The 16414-nt window shown below is 39.1% G+C and overlaps 1 protein-coding gene across 2 annotated transcripts in view; it reads left to right on the top strand.

The window, feature by feature from the left end:
- The first annotated feature begins 302 nt into the window (after positions 1-302).
- LOC141494293 (serum paraoxonase/lactonase 3-like) overlaps positions 303-16414 on the top strand; it is a 29348-nt gene continuing 13236 nt past the window's right edge. Inside the window, exons 1-2 of one of the 2 annotated variants that reach the window (XM_074195354.1) lie at positions 303-480; positions 2794-2864. In XM_074195354.1, coding sequence (XP_074051455.1) covers positions 407-480; positions 2794-2864 — 145 coding nt within the window. In that variant the 5' untranslated portion in view covers positions 303-406. The remainder of the gene's footprint in view (positions 481-2793; positions 2865-16414) is intronic. The other variant, XM_074195353.1, reaches the window with a different exon arrangement.

The raw sequence follows: 16414 nt of genomic DNA, 5'->3' as shown, positions 1-16414 counted from the left end.
CCTGGGGAGGGGAGGGGGTCCTGGTCCAAGAGAGTTCGCCTGTCTGGGTCGGGCCAGGCCAGGCGTCTCCCACGGGCTGGGGAGGAGGGGGCACTACCTTCCTGCTCCCAGGGGGTCGGACGCCCCTAAAAAGGCACTGGCCCACACAGACGGACTGACCGACAGACGGACGGACTGACGGACTGACACCGACAGGCCACCCCGAGCCTCCCTCGGGCCACCCTTTTCCTCTGGGCACCAACCGGAGCAGGAGGGCGGAGCCCTTGGCCCCAAGGGCACCGGAGGAGGAGACTGAGGGTGTCGCTGCCTTCTGAGGCAGCTGGCCTTCAGGCTTGCCTGGCACTCGGGCTCCTGCCCACAGTATCTCTTTGGCCTCCTCCGGCCCCGGCCGTCTGACTACCCGGTCATGGCCAAGCTGCTGGCGCTCACGGTCCTGGGGCTGCTTCTGGCATTCTTGGGGGAGAGATTCCTGACCTTGAGGTGAGTTGGGCACTCTGGGGGCGGCCAAGGGGGCTGGCACAGTCCTGGGCCGGCCCTCGGACCACGGGCACTGGGACATCGAGGCAGAGCAGGGCCACCCAGTGCTCTCTCATTCCTGCCGGGCAACCCCTACAGAAGTTGCTGGGTGTGGGCGCTCCCCTACCCCCGGCTGCCTGGGCACTCCTCAGTTCTTGGAGGGTCTAAGAGAGATTCTTGGGGGGGGGGAATAGGATCTGGAGCCCTTGGGGGGGCTGCCTCGCAGGATGGAGTTGTGGATTTTTAACTGAGCCTCAGCCTGTTCCCCACATGCCCTCACACTCACAGAGAGACAGAGAGAGAGAGAGAGAGAGAGAGAGACAGAGAGAGAGAGAGACAGAGAGACAGAGAGAGAGAGACAGAGAGAGACAGAGAGACACAGAGAGACACAGAGAGATAGAGAGACACAGAGAGAGACAGAGAGACACAGAGAAACAGAGAGACAGAGAGAGACAGAGAGACAGAGACAGAGACCTAAAGAAATCCAAAAAAGGACTCTAGACAATCCCAGAGAGAAAGCTGTCCATAGAAGCCCAGCAGCTGAGAGGGGTGGCAGAGGAGGGAAGAGTCCTGGCTGCTGCCTTTAACTTTGTCCCACCCCATTTCCCAAAGCTAAGACCAAGACTGAAGGTACAGTGAGGGGAGGAGTGGTGATCAGACTCATGGACCCAGAGCCTGGCAGTGCCCTGGTTCCAAGCATGTGCCTTGAGCAGGCTGCAAGTTCTTATCTAAACTAGTAAAGAAATTCCCTCCCTTTTCCCTCCCCCAGTGACCCCAAGGTTTCTCGGAGCTGTCCAAGGAGGTTTATAATTCCTGTGATTGATAAGAAAGAGAACCATAAAAACTTCCAGTCTTTCTGGGGAGAAGAAAACCCTGGCAAAGCTCAGCCTGTGGGCACTGTCCTTGCTTTGACACAGCCCATATCATAACATTCCTGAGGCACCCGGCTGGGCACTGTGCAAGTCATGTACCTGTGGCATACACATTACAAGTTCTTCCTTGCCAGGGCATCCCTGGGCACCAGAGCTGTGTAGGCACTTGACTGGTTATGGACATGAAGCCAAGCAAGTTCCCTGCTCGGGAGTGATTTTCCAGTACCTGGCTGGAGCACCTTAATAAAGGGACAAGGAAATAGAGAGGCTCAGAGTTGAAACTGGAGTTCCTGGCTCAGTCTTCCCATGATCCTTTGAAAAAAATTTCTACTAGGAGCTTGTTTTGAAACACCAACTATCAATATCAATACTAGACCTATATCCAAAAGAAATTTTAAAAATGGGGAAAGTCCCACATGTTCAAAACTATTTGTAGTGATGAAGAGTTGGAAATTGGCTGGGGAATGACTGAACAGATTATGGTACATGAATGTTATAGAATACTATTGTTCTATATAAGGAGCCTTGAATGGTCAGACTAGATAAGCATGAAAAGAATTAGATGAACTGATGCTGAGAGAAAGGCGCAGAACTAAGGGAACATTGTACACATAAAAACATTGTAAGTTCACCAACTGTGATGGATGCAACTCCTCTCAGCAGTTCAAAGAATTAGGGCCACCCTGGGAGACCTGCAATGGACCACATCATCCAGATGTCCAGATGGGGGAAGGGGAGGGATACAGAATCTGAATGTATGCTATATTCAGTTTTTTAATACTTCTTTTATGTTTTTTTCCTTCCTATCTCTTGTTTCTTTCTTCCCCCTTATATATGTGGACAACTTTTAGCAGACTGCTTATCTCCAGAGGGAGGGAATGGAGGGTGGTAGAAAAATGACTTACATATAAATTTGCAACTAGATGAATGTTGAAAAACAACCATAGCATGTAATTGGAAAAATAAAATAAAATCAATTAAAAAGAAATCATGAATTATCACCTGTGTAGTCTGTTAAGAGAGGAAGATCTTTGCCTATGACATTTCAACAGCTTGGTGCTGATCACTAATTAATTCAGGAACCATAAATTCTCCCATTGTATGTGGGGGATATACAGGCTTCAAACTCTGCTCGTGTCTAGACTTTCCCTTGAAACCATTCCTGTTAGCCTTACTATCCAGATGAAGAAACCGAGGTTCAGTAAGAGAAAGTGACACCCTCAAGGCTTCAAGCAGAGAAATCAATTAAATTAGATGAAGCACCTACCCTGTGCCAGACCCCTGGGCTAGTTATGCCCCCTGGATGATGGAGAAGACCCTCAGTAGAGGCCAATAGAGGCCTCCAAAGATATTCGTGGGTTTCATGAGTTCATTTTTTTCCTGTTATGAAATTATATTTTTGCAGACACCAGATGAATATTTTCCGTCAAGTGGACCCAGTAGAACCTCAGAGTTGCTATTTAATTCAAGGACTAGGTATGTATGAGATTTGCCCTTGGACTCAAAGAGGGACTGACATTCCCCAAACTAGATCCATTCCCTTCTGCTCACAGCATGACCATTATCCCAGGGACCCCTGGTCCACTGAATGTCTCCTGCCCCTCCCCAGCAGCCCCAGGCAGCTCAGGCCCTGGTCCTCTCATCTGGACTGTTGGGACAGCCTTCAGCTCATCCTCCACACACAGTGCATTGCGTATGACAGCTTGTGAAATCAATTGAAGAGTTTGATGATCATGCCCATTTCTCAGACAATGAAACTGAGACTTATCTGAGAGATAAATGACTTGCCCCTTAGCACCCAGGGTTGGCTGGACTGAAAACTTGGTCCCACCTTTTTTCCCTGTAGTCCTTGGCTAACCTTTTAGCTGCAAACTTGAGTCAGGTCTAAAACAAGGGAACCTGCTGAACAAGGCAATTCTGTGTGTGTTTTCTTAGAGAAACAAAAGCTTGTTTTGTTTTCTTATTGATGGGGGGGTATATTTGCAAAAATAGATAAATATAGATGATAGATGGATAAGTGGATAGGTAAGGAGAGAAAGAGAGAGAGAGAGAGAGAGAGAAAGAGAGAGAGAGAGAGAGAGAGAGAGAGAGAGAGAGAGAGAGAGAGAGAGAGATGGAAAAGGATGAAAAGGATGACTGACTAGGTAGGAGATAAACAGTTAACTAGATAGAGACAATAGTAGATAGATGGATGAGTATATGGCTGTACATATTCCAGCACCTTGAAGGCAGTCTGGATACAGAGACAAGGCCTACCTATAATTGCTTTCTCCCACAAACTTTTAATGAACACTTAATGATGGATTGATTGCTGTTTTGCTTTTATGAAGAAAGGAGAACAGGAGGGATGGAGAGTAGAAAGAGTAGAACCTCAAATGCTGAATGGAGGGAAGAAAGAAAAGGAAATGGAGGAGGAATTACACAAAGGATGAGATGTAAAGGCCTGAGGATGGAATAGGAGAAAGAAGAGGGAGGAAAATAGGAACAGTGAGGGAAAGAGCAAGTGAGGGAAAATTGTCCTGGATGAAGAGTAAGAAACAGAGGCAGACTGAAAGGGGGCGGGGGAAGGGAGAGGGGAGAGAAAGACAAAAGAAAAGACAGAGTGAGACAAAGAGAGAGAAGAGGTGAGAGATAACAATCTTTGGAGGGGCCCCTTGGTGTTGACCCTGCAGCATTCACTGCTTAGAGTCCAAGCTATTCCTTCCAGTTGGGAGTTCCCAGGCTCCTTGAGGGTGTTCCTCCTTGCTTCCCTAGCCCTCTCAGCCTCCACACAGGCCAGGCTGGAGAATGAATGAGTTCTTTAATTGTCAGAGCCCAGAGTCAATGTGTTGGGAAGGCGGCCCATGTTGTGAAGGTAGAAGATCATAGCAAACTTCATTAAAGGATCCATTAAAATATTATAAACCAGAACAAGGACTGATCAGTTCACAAAAGGCTCGGCAAGGGGCAGTTAGGAGATGCAGTGGATAGAGCATCAGCCTGGAATCAGGAAGACCTGAGTTCAAATGTGACCTTAAACACTTGATACTTACTAGCTGAATGGTCTTGGCCAAATCACTTAATACCATTGCCATGTGAAAACCGAGGGAGGAGGGCAAGACTCTGAAGTTCATCAGAGACCTTTGATAACCATATCATAATAAGGGTGACTCTATGCAGAGCATCTCGTTCCATTGGGGAGACACCTCCCTCCAGGGGCAATCATTCGGGGAGAGGCAACAAACATCACTGTCAATAGGAAGTAGATAATGAAATCAGAAATGGAACCAGGATAAACAGGCCTTTGCCCCAGGACATCAAAAGTTGCAGTATTGACATTTTTGTTCCTTCTACTGGTGGAAAACACAGAGTTAAGGAAAAAAATTAGCTAGACGAGGAAACTAAATAATGGGATCCTTGCTAACATCACTGCTCTCCTCCCTTATTGGTTGCATTTTATACATGTCACCTCTAAGAGTTACTTCTCTGGTGGTCTCTGGTGGTCTCTGGTAAGGGAAGGGGTTGCAGCTCTGACCAATATGCTGAGAAAGGCTCTTCAGTAAAACCTCCAGTGGGGAGAATTCATTAGCCCAAGGCCATACCACCACTCCCCTTGCCTTCTGGTGAAAGTTCAGGCACAGAACACATGTATAATATGTCTGCATGTGTGTGTATATATATAAATAGATATAATGACAAAACAATCTGATTTGGGGCTTGAATGATCTTCCCAGGGTAAGCTCCCCATGCAAGACAATACAAAAATTGCATCACTTGTGATGTTCCATGTGTTCTTGGGTCCTGTGGGAATGGCTAAGTACCCCATTAGTCTGCTTGGGGACAGGAAAGACTGGGTTACTGATTCACTTCAGTAAACTCAGGCAAAAGAATGTCAGACTTGTTATGCCTGGGCTAAGAAGGAATAATATTTGGGAATTGTTTTAGCTCCTACTGTGGTGAGTCCTGGGTTTCAGTTGTGGCTCATGAACATCTGAACCCGAATCACTCAAACCTGAGCACAGCGCCACTCCTCTAAGGGGAAAGGGAGCACCCACTTATTCTGAGGGTGGTTAAGAGAGTCAGCCCTAGCCTTTGCCACACATCATCCATCCAAGAGTCATTTCCTTGGGGTGTGGAAAGATCCAAAGAAATCATTCTTTCTCTTTGGTCTGAAGCCTAAAGAGTTCTCAGGAATTGAAGGGACTCCTCACTCTATTTTAGAACAGTCTAGGTGGCAAATCCAAGGCAGAGCAAAAAGGAAACCCTGGATAAGATAATAGCAGCAGTGGTATGGCTCAGACAACAGGCCTAAAGCAAGATCTCACTTCAAGCATCTGACCCAGTCTGAAGAGGAATAATCCGGGCAGGAATCCCAGACCAAAGGGGAGCCTAAGCATTTGCTATTGAACCATCAGAATTTCCCAGCTTGCTGATGGTGGGGTAGGAGAGAGGGAGAAGGGGAGACTATATTTTTTTAAATAATTTAGTTTACTTTTAATTTTTTCCCAATTACAGGCAGAGATAGTTTTGAACCTTCATTTTCTTGTAAAAATTTTTTGATCCTTCCCTCTTTTCCCTTTCCCCTCCCCAAGAAACAAGTATTCTGCTATAGGTGGCTATATGTGCTTAGTCATGTTAAACATATTTCTATATTAGTCATGTTGTGAAAGAAGAATCAGAACAAAAGAGAAAACCATGAGAAAGAAAAGACAAAAAATTTTAAAAGGTAAAAATAGGTTGCTTTAATCTGCTATCAGATTTCATATTTCTTTTATTGGATGTAGATGTCATTTTCTATCACAAGTCTGAGAAGAGTTAAGTCTATCATAGTTGATTTTCATACAATTTACTTGGTTATAACAATATGGTTCTGCTCACTTTATTCAACATCAGTTTATGTAAGTCTTTCCAGGATTTTCTGAAATCTGACCACTCATTATTTCTTATACATTAATAGTTTTTCATTACATTCATATACCACAACTTGTTCAGCCATTCTCTAATCTATGGGCATCCCTTCAATTTCCAATTCTTTACCAACAAAAAAAAAAAAAGAGCTGCTATAAATACTTTTGTACATGTGGGCTTCCCCCCTCCTTTTAAGATCTTTTTTGAGATACAGACCTAACAGTGGTATTGCTGGATCAAAGGGTATGCACAATTTTATTGCCCTTTGGGCATAATTCCAAATTTCTCTCCAGAATAGTTAGATCAGTTGGCAACTACACCAATGGAGCTTTAGTCTCCCAGTTTTCCCATATCCCTTCCAACATTTATCATTTTCCTTTTCTGCCACATTTGCCAATCTGATAGGTGTGAGGTGGTATCTCAGAGTTGTTTTAATTTGTATTTATCTAATTAATAGTAATTTAGAACATTTGTTCATATTACTTTAGATAGATTTAATTTATTCATCTCAAAATTGCCTGTTTATATTCTTTGATCCTTTTATCAATTGGGGAATGACTTGTATTCTTCAAAACCTGACACAGTTCTCAATATAGTTTAGAAATGAGGTTTTATCAGAAAAACTGACTGTAAAAATTGCTTCCCAATTTTCTGCTTTCAGGGCGGCTAGGTGGCACAGGCACCAGCCCTGGAGTCAGGAGTACCCAATTTTCTGCTTTCCTTCTAATATTGGTAGCATTGGTTTTGGTTGTGCAAAAACTTTACAATTTATTGGAATCAAAATTATCCATTTTGCATTTCACAATGTTCTCTATCTCTTGTTTGACCACAAATTCTTTTCCTCTCCATAGATCTGTTAGGCTCTTATAATTGGCTTATAGTATAACCCTTTATGTCTAAATCGCATACCCACAGTTGACCTTATCTTGGTATAGGATATAAAATGTTGGTCTATGCCCAGTTTTTGCCATACTATTTTCCAAGCTTTTCAGCAGTTTTGACAAATAGTGAACTTATATACCAGAAGCTGGACTTATCCCAGAAGGTCTGAGTTTATGAAACAATAGATTAGTTAGTTATTACAGTGTCTTGTGTATCTAATCTATTCCATTGATCCATTTCTCTGTTTCTCAATCAAAACAGTTTTGATGATTGCAGCTTTATAATATAATTCTAGATCTGGTATGACTAGACAACCTTGAGGTGAGAAGTTTGCAGAGTTCAGATCAGGAGATAGCAATTAGACCTTGCCCTCAATCAGATCCCTTTGGAAACTCAGGTTCTAGAATAACCCTAACCCTCCATTAAAAACCTGGAGCTTCCCTTCAGAAGTACCACAGAGCCCCACCCTAACACCAAATCCAAGTCAGTAGGACCAAGCAAGAAGTAGGCTGGAAGAATGGGCAATCAAACAAGTGAACAAAACATCACCATTATGAGTTATTATGGTAAAACACAAATGCAGATGAAGAGACTGCCAAAACATCTACAAGCAAAACCTCAGAGAAAAGCACACTTTGGGCAAAAATTCAACTAGAATTCTGGAGAGAGATTAAAGCAAGAGTTTTAAAAAGTTTAATTTTTTTTAATAAATGGAAATGAGAGCACTGGAGGAGAACAAATGGAGAAGCAATTATAGTTATAGAAAAAAGAATTGAAAAGAGAATTAACAGTTTGTCACAAGAGACCACAAAACCTGCCTAAACAACAAATACCCTAAAAATTCAAATGGACAAATTAGAAGTCAAAGATGCCATGAAGCACCAAGAAACATTGGAACAAAGCAGCATGAAGAAAATGTAAAGCAACTCATAGAAAAAGAACTAGCCTGGAAAGAAAAATTTTAAGTAGAAAAAAATTTTAACTATCTGAACATCATATCAAGAGTCTAAACCAGATATTTATTTTTTGGTATATTTTTCATTTACATGTGAAGATATTTTTAACAATCATTTTTGGAAAGGTTTTGAGTTCCAAATTTTTCTCACTTTCTCCCTTCCCTCCCCCTCCCCAATATAGTGAATTATCTGATATAGGTTATTATATTTATATATATGTCTATATGTTAAATATATTTCCTTATTACGCTATGAAAGAAGAATCAGAATAAAAGGGAAAGAGATGAGAAAAAAACAGATTTTTAAAAAGTGAAAATGGTATTTGTTGTTCTGAATTCATGCTCCATAGTTCTTTCTCTACATGTGGATGCATTTTCCATCACAAATCTTTTCGAATTCTCTTTGATCATTGCATTGGTGAGAAGAGCTAAGTCTATCATACAATGTTCTTGTAATATGAACAATGTTTTCCTGGTTCTACTCACTTCACTCAACATCAATTCATAAACATGCTCTTTCAAGAAATCAAGAAAACTGCTCACATCTCTTAGAACCAGAGGACAAAGTAGAAATAAAAGGAATCCACAAGTCACCTCCTGAAAGGAATCCCCAAATGAAAACTTCCAGGAATATCATAGACAAAATCCAGAGCTTCTAGGTTAACATAAAAACACTGCAAGCAGCCAAAATTGAAGTCCTACAGAGTCAGGTTCACACCACACATGTGGAATGGAGAGAGAGGAAAAGAGAAAAATAATGGTGGAGGGGAGAGCAGGCAAGAAGAAAGAAGATGTGCATAAATTTTTATGGCTCTTTTGGGGGTAATGAAGAATAAGAATCTAAGGGAGTGCCCATAAATTGGAGAAAGAATGAACAAGATATGAAATGTAGATGGATGCTATTATGCTGAATGACCACACAGGACTTCAGAGGACTAATGAGGAAACTCACTGAGGAAGAATCAGAATGCAGAATAAGACACACTTTTAAAGACATAGTCAATGTCTCAGATTTTGCAGCATAGGTTCTTTCCTTATGAGTGATCTGTGGAATATTTCTATTGGCATTTTGCTTTTAGAGGTCAGAAGTTCTAGTAGCTTTCATGTGGTATTTCTTGTATTATTCAAGTTTTTTGACTTGTGATGCTCTTCCAGGAGTTCTATAATCCTTGCCCTATTTCTCTGTTTTCCTGTCTTTAAGATTTTCATGCCTCTTCTTTCAGGTTGTCTTTCACTTTAGTAAGACTTGCCTCCTTGGATTTGTGTTTTCTATTCTGGTCATTATTTCTGCTGTGCAGGCCCTCCATTCTGCTTTTCCAGTTCTTGTTTCTCTTTTAAACCACTCGGGAATCCTATGTTGTGACTCCAAGCTCTTTAGGGAATCCACAGACTTCTCTGCCTCATTAGGCGCTGATTTATTTTCCTTTGTCTTGAAATACTCATTTGCAAATTCTAGACTTGTTTATCTAGAAGCCACAATCTCTTTTGCTATTTATAATTTCCTCTTAGTTTTTCCTCTCAAGTTCTCCTCCAGTTTTCTTCCTCTAAAGATGCTTCATATGTTCAGTCTTTCCCCCTTAAATTCCCCCCCCTATATTGCTCACTTTCTGTCTGCTTCTGATGGCAGGAACTGGAGTTAGCAGTGTTCCTGATTCTTCACTTGCTGTACAATTTGCATAGGACTTCTGGGGACGCTAGAATGGACCCAGATGGATGTTGGGCCTGCCCCAACTTCCTTTGTTCTTCAGGGTGCTCTCTGAAGTAAAGTTCTGCTTTAGTGCTCTCCCAGTCAGAACTAGCAAGCCACTTCCTTTTTGTTTACTGGGAAGAGGGCAGGGGTTGGAACTGAGGTCTGTCCATGGTCCTTGAGCAGTTTTGTGGAAGTGCTATAGCAGGATGATGGAGGAGGAGTGGCTTAGGGATTAGATCAATGACTTGTTAGCTCATTAGATTTGTTTTTTTTTTAATGGAATTTTTTTTAAATACACAAGAGGAAAAATGACATTTTCTGATAAAACACAGATATTCAGAATAAGATACTAAAGACTAATATTATAGGGAAATAGTCCTCTCTAAAGGCTCTCCAGGATTAGAAAACACACTTAGGGGAAATCCAAATGGGAATGATGTCCCTTGCAGACTTTTGACTGCTTTACATGGCAATTATCCCAAGTCCTTTATCTGAACTACAAAGACTTGGCACATTCACATAGATTGTTTTTCTTTATACATTCTTTGAAGAGTAAAGAATGCCTAAGTGGTGATGGTTGACTCTCTTCATCCCTAGTTCATGGAGACAGCCAAAATGGTTTGGATCGATTACACGTAATACTAGATTGGGAAGTTTTGTAGTGTCACAAGGATCAGAGAAAATGTCCACTGCTCCATCCTGTTGGTGATGCAATCCAGAAGCATCAGCCTGCCTTCTTGGAGGCCAGGCCAACAGCTTTCCCCCACTTGACTTTGTGTGGGCTAAAAATACACTAAAGAAAATTTTCAGAGACTGTTTCTGAGCAAAAGAAACATTTTTATTTACTTTTCTGGAGCAAAGGGTGGGCAATCTCATAGACATACCAAAATAGTGTTTTAGAGAGCCACACTGAAAGCACAGCAAGCTTGCTTTTTATAGATTCTAACCTCAATTCCCACTCAATTTCCCCTCTCATTTCAAAATACATATATGCATATATGTGTACACACATATTTGCGTCTGAAGTCCTCTCACACTATCCTTGATACATCCCCTCAGAAAGATTCTCACATCCATAATTCCCCCTCAGGTTCTTTTTAATTTATTTTTATTAAAGATATTATTTGAGTTTTACAGTTTTTCCCCCAATCTTACTCCCCCCCATGGAAAGCAATCTGTCAATCTTTACTTTGTTTCCATGTTGTACCTTGATCCAAATTGGGTGTGATGAGAGAGAAATCATATCCTTAAAGAGAAGAGAAGTCTAAGAGGCAACAAGATCAGACAATAAGATATCTGTTTTTTTCTAAATTAAAGGGAATAGTCCTTGAACTTTGTTCAAACTCCAAAGCTCCTTATCTGGATACAGATGGCACTCTCCTTTGCAGACAGCCCAAAATTGTTCCCGATTGTTGCCCTGATGGAATGAGCGAGTCCTTCAAGGTTGAACATCACTCCCACGTTGTTGTTAGGGTGGACAATATTCTTCTGGTTCTGCTCATCTCACTCAGCATCAGTTCATGCAAATCCCTCCAGGCTTCCCTGAAATCCCGTCCCTCCTGGTTTCTTATAGAACAATAGTGTTCCATGACATACATATACCACAGTTGCTAAGCCATTCCCCAATTGAAGGACATTTACATTTACTTGATTTCCAATTCTTTGCCACCACAAACAGGGCTGCTATAAATATTTTTGTACAAGTAATGTCTTTACCCTTTTTCATCATCTCTTCAGGATATAGACCCAGTAGTGGTATTGCTGGGTCAAAGGGTATGCACATTTTTGTTGCCCTTTGGGCATAGTTCCAAATAGCTCTCCAGAAGGGTTGGATGAGTTCACAGCTCCACCAACAGTGTAATAGTGTCCCAGATTTCCCACAACCCTTCCAACAATGATCATTATCCTTCCTGGTCATATTGGCCAATGTGAGAGGTGTGAGGTGATACCACAGAGAAGCTTTAATTTACATTTCTCTAATAATTAATGATTTAGAGCATTTTTTCATATGGCTATGGATGGCTTTGAGCTCCTCATCTTTTAAGAGGTTTGTTTCATATGATAGTTGGGGGAAAGATCAGGAGACTTTAGAACTATGCCTGTCTTCTCTCCACCATCTTGGCCGGAAGTCCCCCCCTCAGGTTCTATTCTCTCTTCCTGTCCATTTGGGACCTCTCTTCTTCTCAGCAATGGACAGGCAACAGACATAAGATAAAGCATAAGTAAGGGTGGTACACTTACAAAATCATGGGGAAAATTACATATATATATATATTAAAAGAGGCATTACCCTTGATCGAACAATTCATACATAGATGCAAGATGGAGGAAGATGACCTGGTCCATTCTCTCTTCTTTTTTCCTGGAGCCATTCAATATCTTTCTGTATCTTCATTCCCAAAAGTTCTCTCCAGTTCAGATAACTTAGTGAGATCTTCTCTTCTGACAAAGGAACTTCTCAGCACAACATATTATCAGACTTAGACTCATGCTTTCATCATTAGATAATAAAATTATAGAGCTATTAATATTTACATTTTGCCTTACTGTCATTTGATATACATATTTCACTTTAACAAAAATAAAACTTCTATAATTGTGTCACTGCACAAATGAAGTTGCTGAAAATTTCCAAATTAATTTTTGATAATAATATATACATAAGATGATTATCTGAGTACAAAGAATGCCCAGTAAACATTCTCAACTCTTGCTTCTTATTAAAATAATAACTCAAACATCCTTAACTAAAATGAATTTCTCTTCCCAATATGTTTCTAATTATACTATAGGTAATTCTTCTCCTAATATACTTAACTGACTTACATTCCTTTCCTAAAGTAGAACTTGAAACTACTATTGCACAGAATTGTATCTCAAGATTACAAAAACCTTTTTTATTCTTCTTACCTAAATATCCCTTCTAACATAGAAAAATCAAGGGATCTTAATTCTTGTCAGAACATAGCTAACAGCAGGTGTCAAAACCAACATTTTAGACTATCTAGCTATTAAACTCCAATTAATCTAAAATTTCTATATCAGATTTGCTTCTATCAGTTTACTATAAAGATCTAGGACATCAAAGGAAAATTTCTTTATAGATATAATTTTGAGTGTCGGTTTCCAGGCAGAGGTCTTGTGGGTAGTCATAGTCAAATGCCTTAAGTAAAATTTTAGATTTAACTGGTGAGACATTATTTGAACGTCATATTTGAGGAAATCAAGCCAGGCTGCACTGAAAAGCTGTCCCTTCAACTTTTTATCCCAATGCACCTGTTACCTATAGTCTCCAAACCTCCATCGGGCTTCTGGGTTTCAAAAGGGCACCGACTCAATAGCACTTTCTTTACTAATCATGTCTGATATCAGACACAAACACAGAACAAAATTCAAAGTCCCATGATCAAAAATAGTAATTCTATCTAATTAGATATCCAAGTGAATACAGTTCCCAAGGACTAAATACTCATTATAATCTGGAGGGGGGAGGTCCCAATCAATCAGCCCCCTTCCCTACACATATATCTATTTTGAGTGCCCCTCTGGTGGTATTAACTTCTGATCTGCATCCCTTTGTCTGAAATCATATGTGCTTCATTCCTGGATAAAGATGACATATAAGGAGCCTCTTGGTTAGAGACCCTTCCTTCTAGCCTGCTATATTATATAATAAACACATTCTTTGGCTAGGAGATAATCTTCAGAATTCTAATATAACAATTACTTAAAGATTATCACAGAAAAATCTCAAATTATTGTCATTATTTTCATCTTTTCCATATTACTTAGGTACTTTTACTTCAAAGCAAACAATCACAGTTTTGATATGCCTATACATACATTACATATATACATATGTATTATACACAATAATTCCCATTTACATATATAATTGACAAATAATTCACTATGATAAACCTGTTTAATTATGTTTGAAATACAAATCCATACTTTTAGAATTCTTTCATTCCATTAGAATGTCTTAGATGACTCTAAATTTTCAGGGTGTTATTAATTCCAAATGTAACAAAACAGTAATGAGTAAATTAATTACTAGACTTTACAAGAACAATCTTTCCATTATTGCATTTATACCTGGACCTACAGAACTAGAACAAGGTCCAACACATTGGTTAAAAGTTTCAGGGATCCCAGAGGATCATGACTTTTGATATTTTCCCTCGTTATCCCTATGAAGCAATTATTAATTCCAAGCTTTGACACCCTTACAGTACAATAAATTATATTTACAAAAGTAGATCACATAACTTTTCAACATCTTACTCATCAATAAGTTACCTATCTAGGATTATATACTTTTCGATTTTTCAAAGCCCCCCACACACACACTTATTTAATATTATTGGAAGGGTATCTTGCAGTTAAGATATACTTCCCAATATCCTATACACTAGTCTTCTGAGTTTGTCATTTTGCTTCTTTAAAATTGAACATTTAATTCTTAACTTACATGAAACATAAGGTTTCCATGCTGACATCTCATTCTCTCAAAGTAAAACAAAACAAGTTCTCTTAAAATTAACCTTATATCTGAATCTTTTACACACGAATATCTTTTTACATTTTTTACAAGTTTATTTACCTCTTATCCCAAATACACTGCTATTTTCAAAAAGAAAATAAGATTCTCCACAAATTTAATTTTATACATTTGATAATTTCAAAACCTCATTGAAAATGTTTTTCCTATGCTAGGCAGTGTTACATTTATATAGAACAACATCTTAAATAGATATATTTTCTTCTCCTTAAATGTTAGATGTTAAATAAACTATATTGATCTTACCTATAAATATTCCCTTCCATAAACGTGAGGTAGAAAACAAAACTTCACAAACTTTCTGGGTCAAAGAGACATTGAGAGAGATAAACTGTTGGCAAGGTATTCTCCAGTTTTCTTATGCAAAGTTTTACAAATGTGATAGACAAAATTTCAATTCATTCTTTGTTTTAAAATTAACAGTTTTAAAATTTTCACAAAATTTAGCTTGAATCTGTTCTTTTTTTAAGGTTTTTTTTCAAGGCAATTAGGTTAAGCGACTTGTCCAAGGCCACAGATAGGTAATTGTTAAATGTCTGAGGCCAGATTTGAACGCAGGTACTCCTGACTCAAGGCCGGTGCTCTATCCACTACACCGCTTAGCCACCCCTTGAATCTGTTCTTATACAAAGTTTACTAATTATATGTAACACATTTCAATTTTATGTATATTCTCTTTATTCCCTAGAACTTTTCAATACAGAAAAATTCTTAAGACAGATGTTTCTAAAAATCATCATTTCTTACGGTTACAAGATTTTCTTTATACTTCTCTTAACAATCTTGTAAATTCCAAAAGTCATATCCAAAACAGCCTTTAAATTATTAGAACTTTTATCCTCACTGACCAACATATCTTAATATTACAACAGAACATTTAGGAATACCACAATATCATAATCAAAATTGTACATTTTTACAAACTCCTTTTAATTCAGTTACGTGCAATTTTCATATTACTCTATACAGATTAGTTGATTATAGTTATCTAATTGAAGAAATAAAAATTTTTAAAAAATTAACATTTATGTTGCAATTGCTTTCATGTAACGTTTTTCATATTGTAGGGATTATTGCTTTTCAATTAATTCACTGCTAGAAATTGTAAAAGGGGCAGTCTAATGCAATTTTCAAATTATCCTCAATTTCATTTAAAAAACACATCTTAATTTAACAAAAACCTGAATTATACAAATCCAGAAGACATTCTATAGCTTTTCAATATACTTATAGCTCTCTATACTCTTTCTCTTTTTACATTGATTTTTTTTTTTAGGTTTTTGCAAGGCAAATGGGGTTAAGTGGCTTGCCCAAGGCCACACAGCTAGGTAATTATTAGGTGTTTGAGATCGGATTTGAACCCAGGTATTCCTGACTCCAGGGCCAGTGCTTTATCCACTGCGCCACTTAGCCGCCCCTACATTGATTTTTAAATCACTTTTCAAAGTTCCCCAAATCAGTCTTTTTACTTATACAAAGTTAAACTTGCTCATACCTTCCTTCTATATGCTTTAACATACTTCACAAATGGTTCAAGAACCCCAACATTCTCTATGCCTCTTCATTTTACCTCACAACCCTTTATTTCTCTTCCCAAGGCTTTTAAGCCCATTGTTTAGACTATACAACTAACATTTTCCCTTAAAATACTGTTCCACTATTCTTTTCCATTTCTTGTGATTTTAGTACATGCTGTTCTGAACTAGATTCCCATAGCTTATTTAAAATTTTATTTTTACTCCTATATATACCACACTCTAATATGTGATTCCACTTTCACAATAGACCTTTTCATTCAAAGATTTTAATATTTAACACTTCTTGATTTTAATTAATAAATCTTGAGAAAACAAACAGCCACTCAAAAATCCCACAGTCTAATTGGAATAAACTTTGCTCCTCTCTTCAGATAAAATAAATCAAATAACTTCTCTTTAAGGGAACAGTCCTAAATCTTTTCTGGGCGATCTTCTGTTTTTAGATCCTCAAATGTCCCAACATTTTCTGCAATATTTTGGAAATCAAATAACATTATCAGGATCTATATT

The sequence above is a fragment of the Macrotis lagotis genome, chromosome 7 (genome assembly GCF_037893015.1).
Source record: "Macrotis lagotis isolate mMagLag1 chromosome 7, bilby.v1.9.chrom.fasta, whole genome shotgun sequence".
In the NCBI taxonomy this organism is placed as follows: domain Eukaryota; kingdom Metazoa; phylum Chordata; class Mammalia; order Peramelemorphia; family Peramelidae; genus Macrotis; species Macrotis lagotis.
Note: the sequence above shows the minus strand (reverse complement) of the source record. Positions and strands in the feature narration are given on the sequence as shown.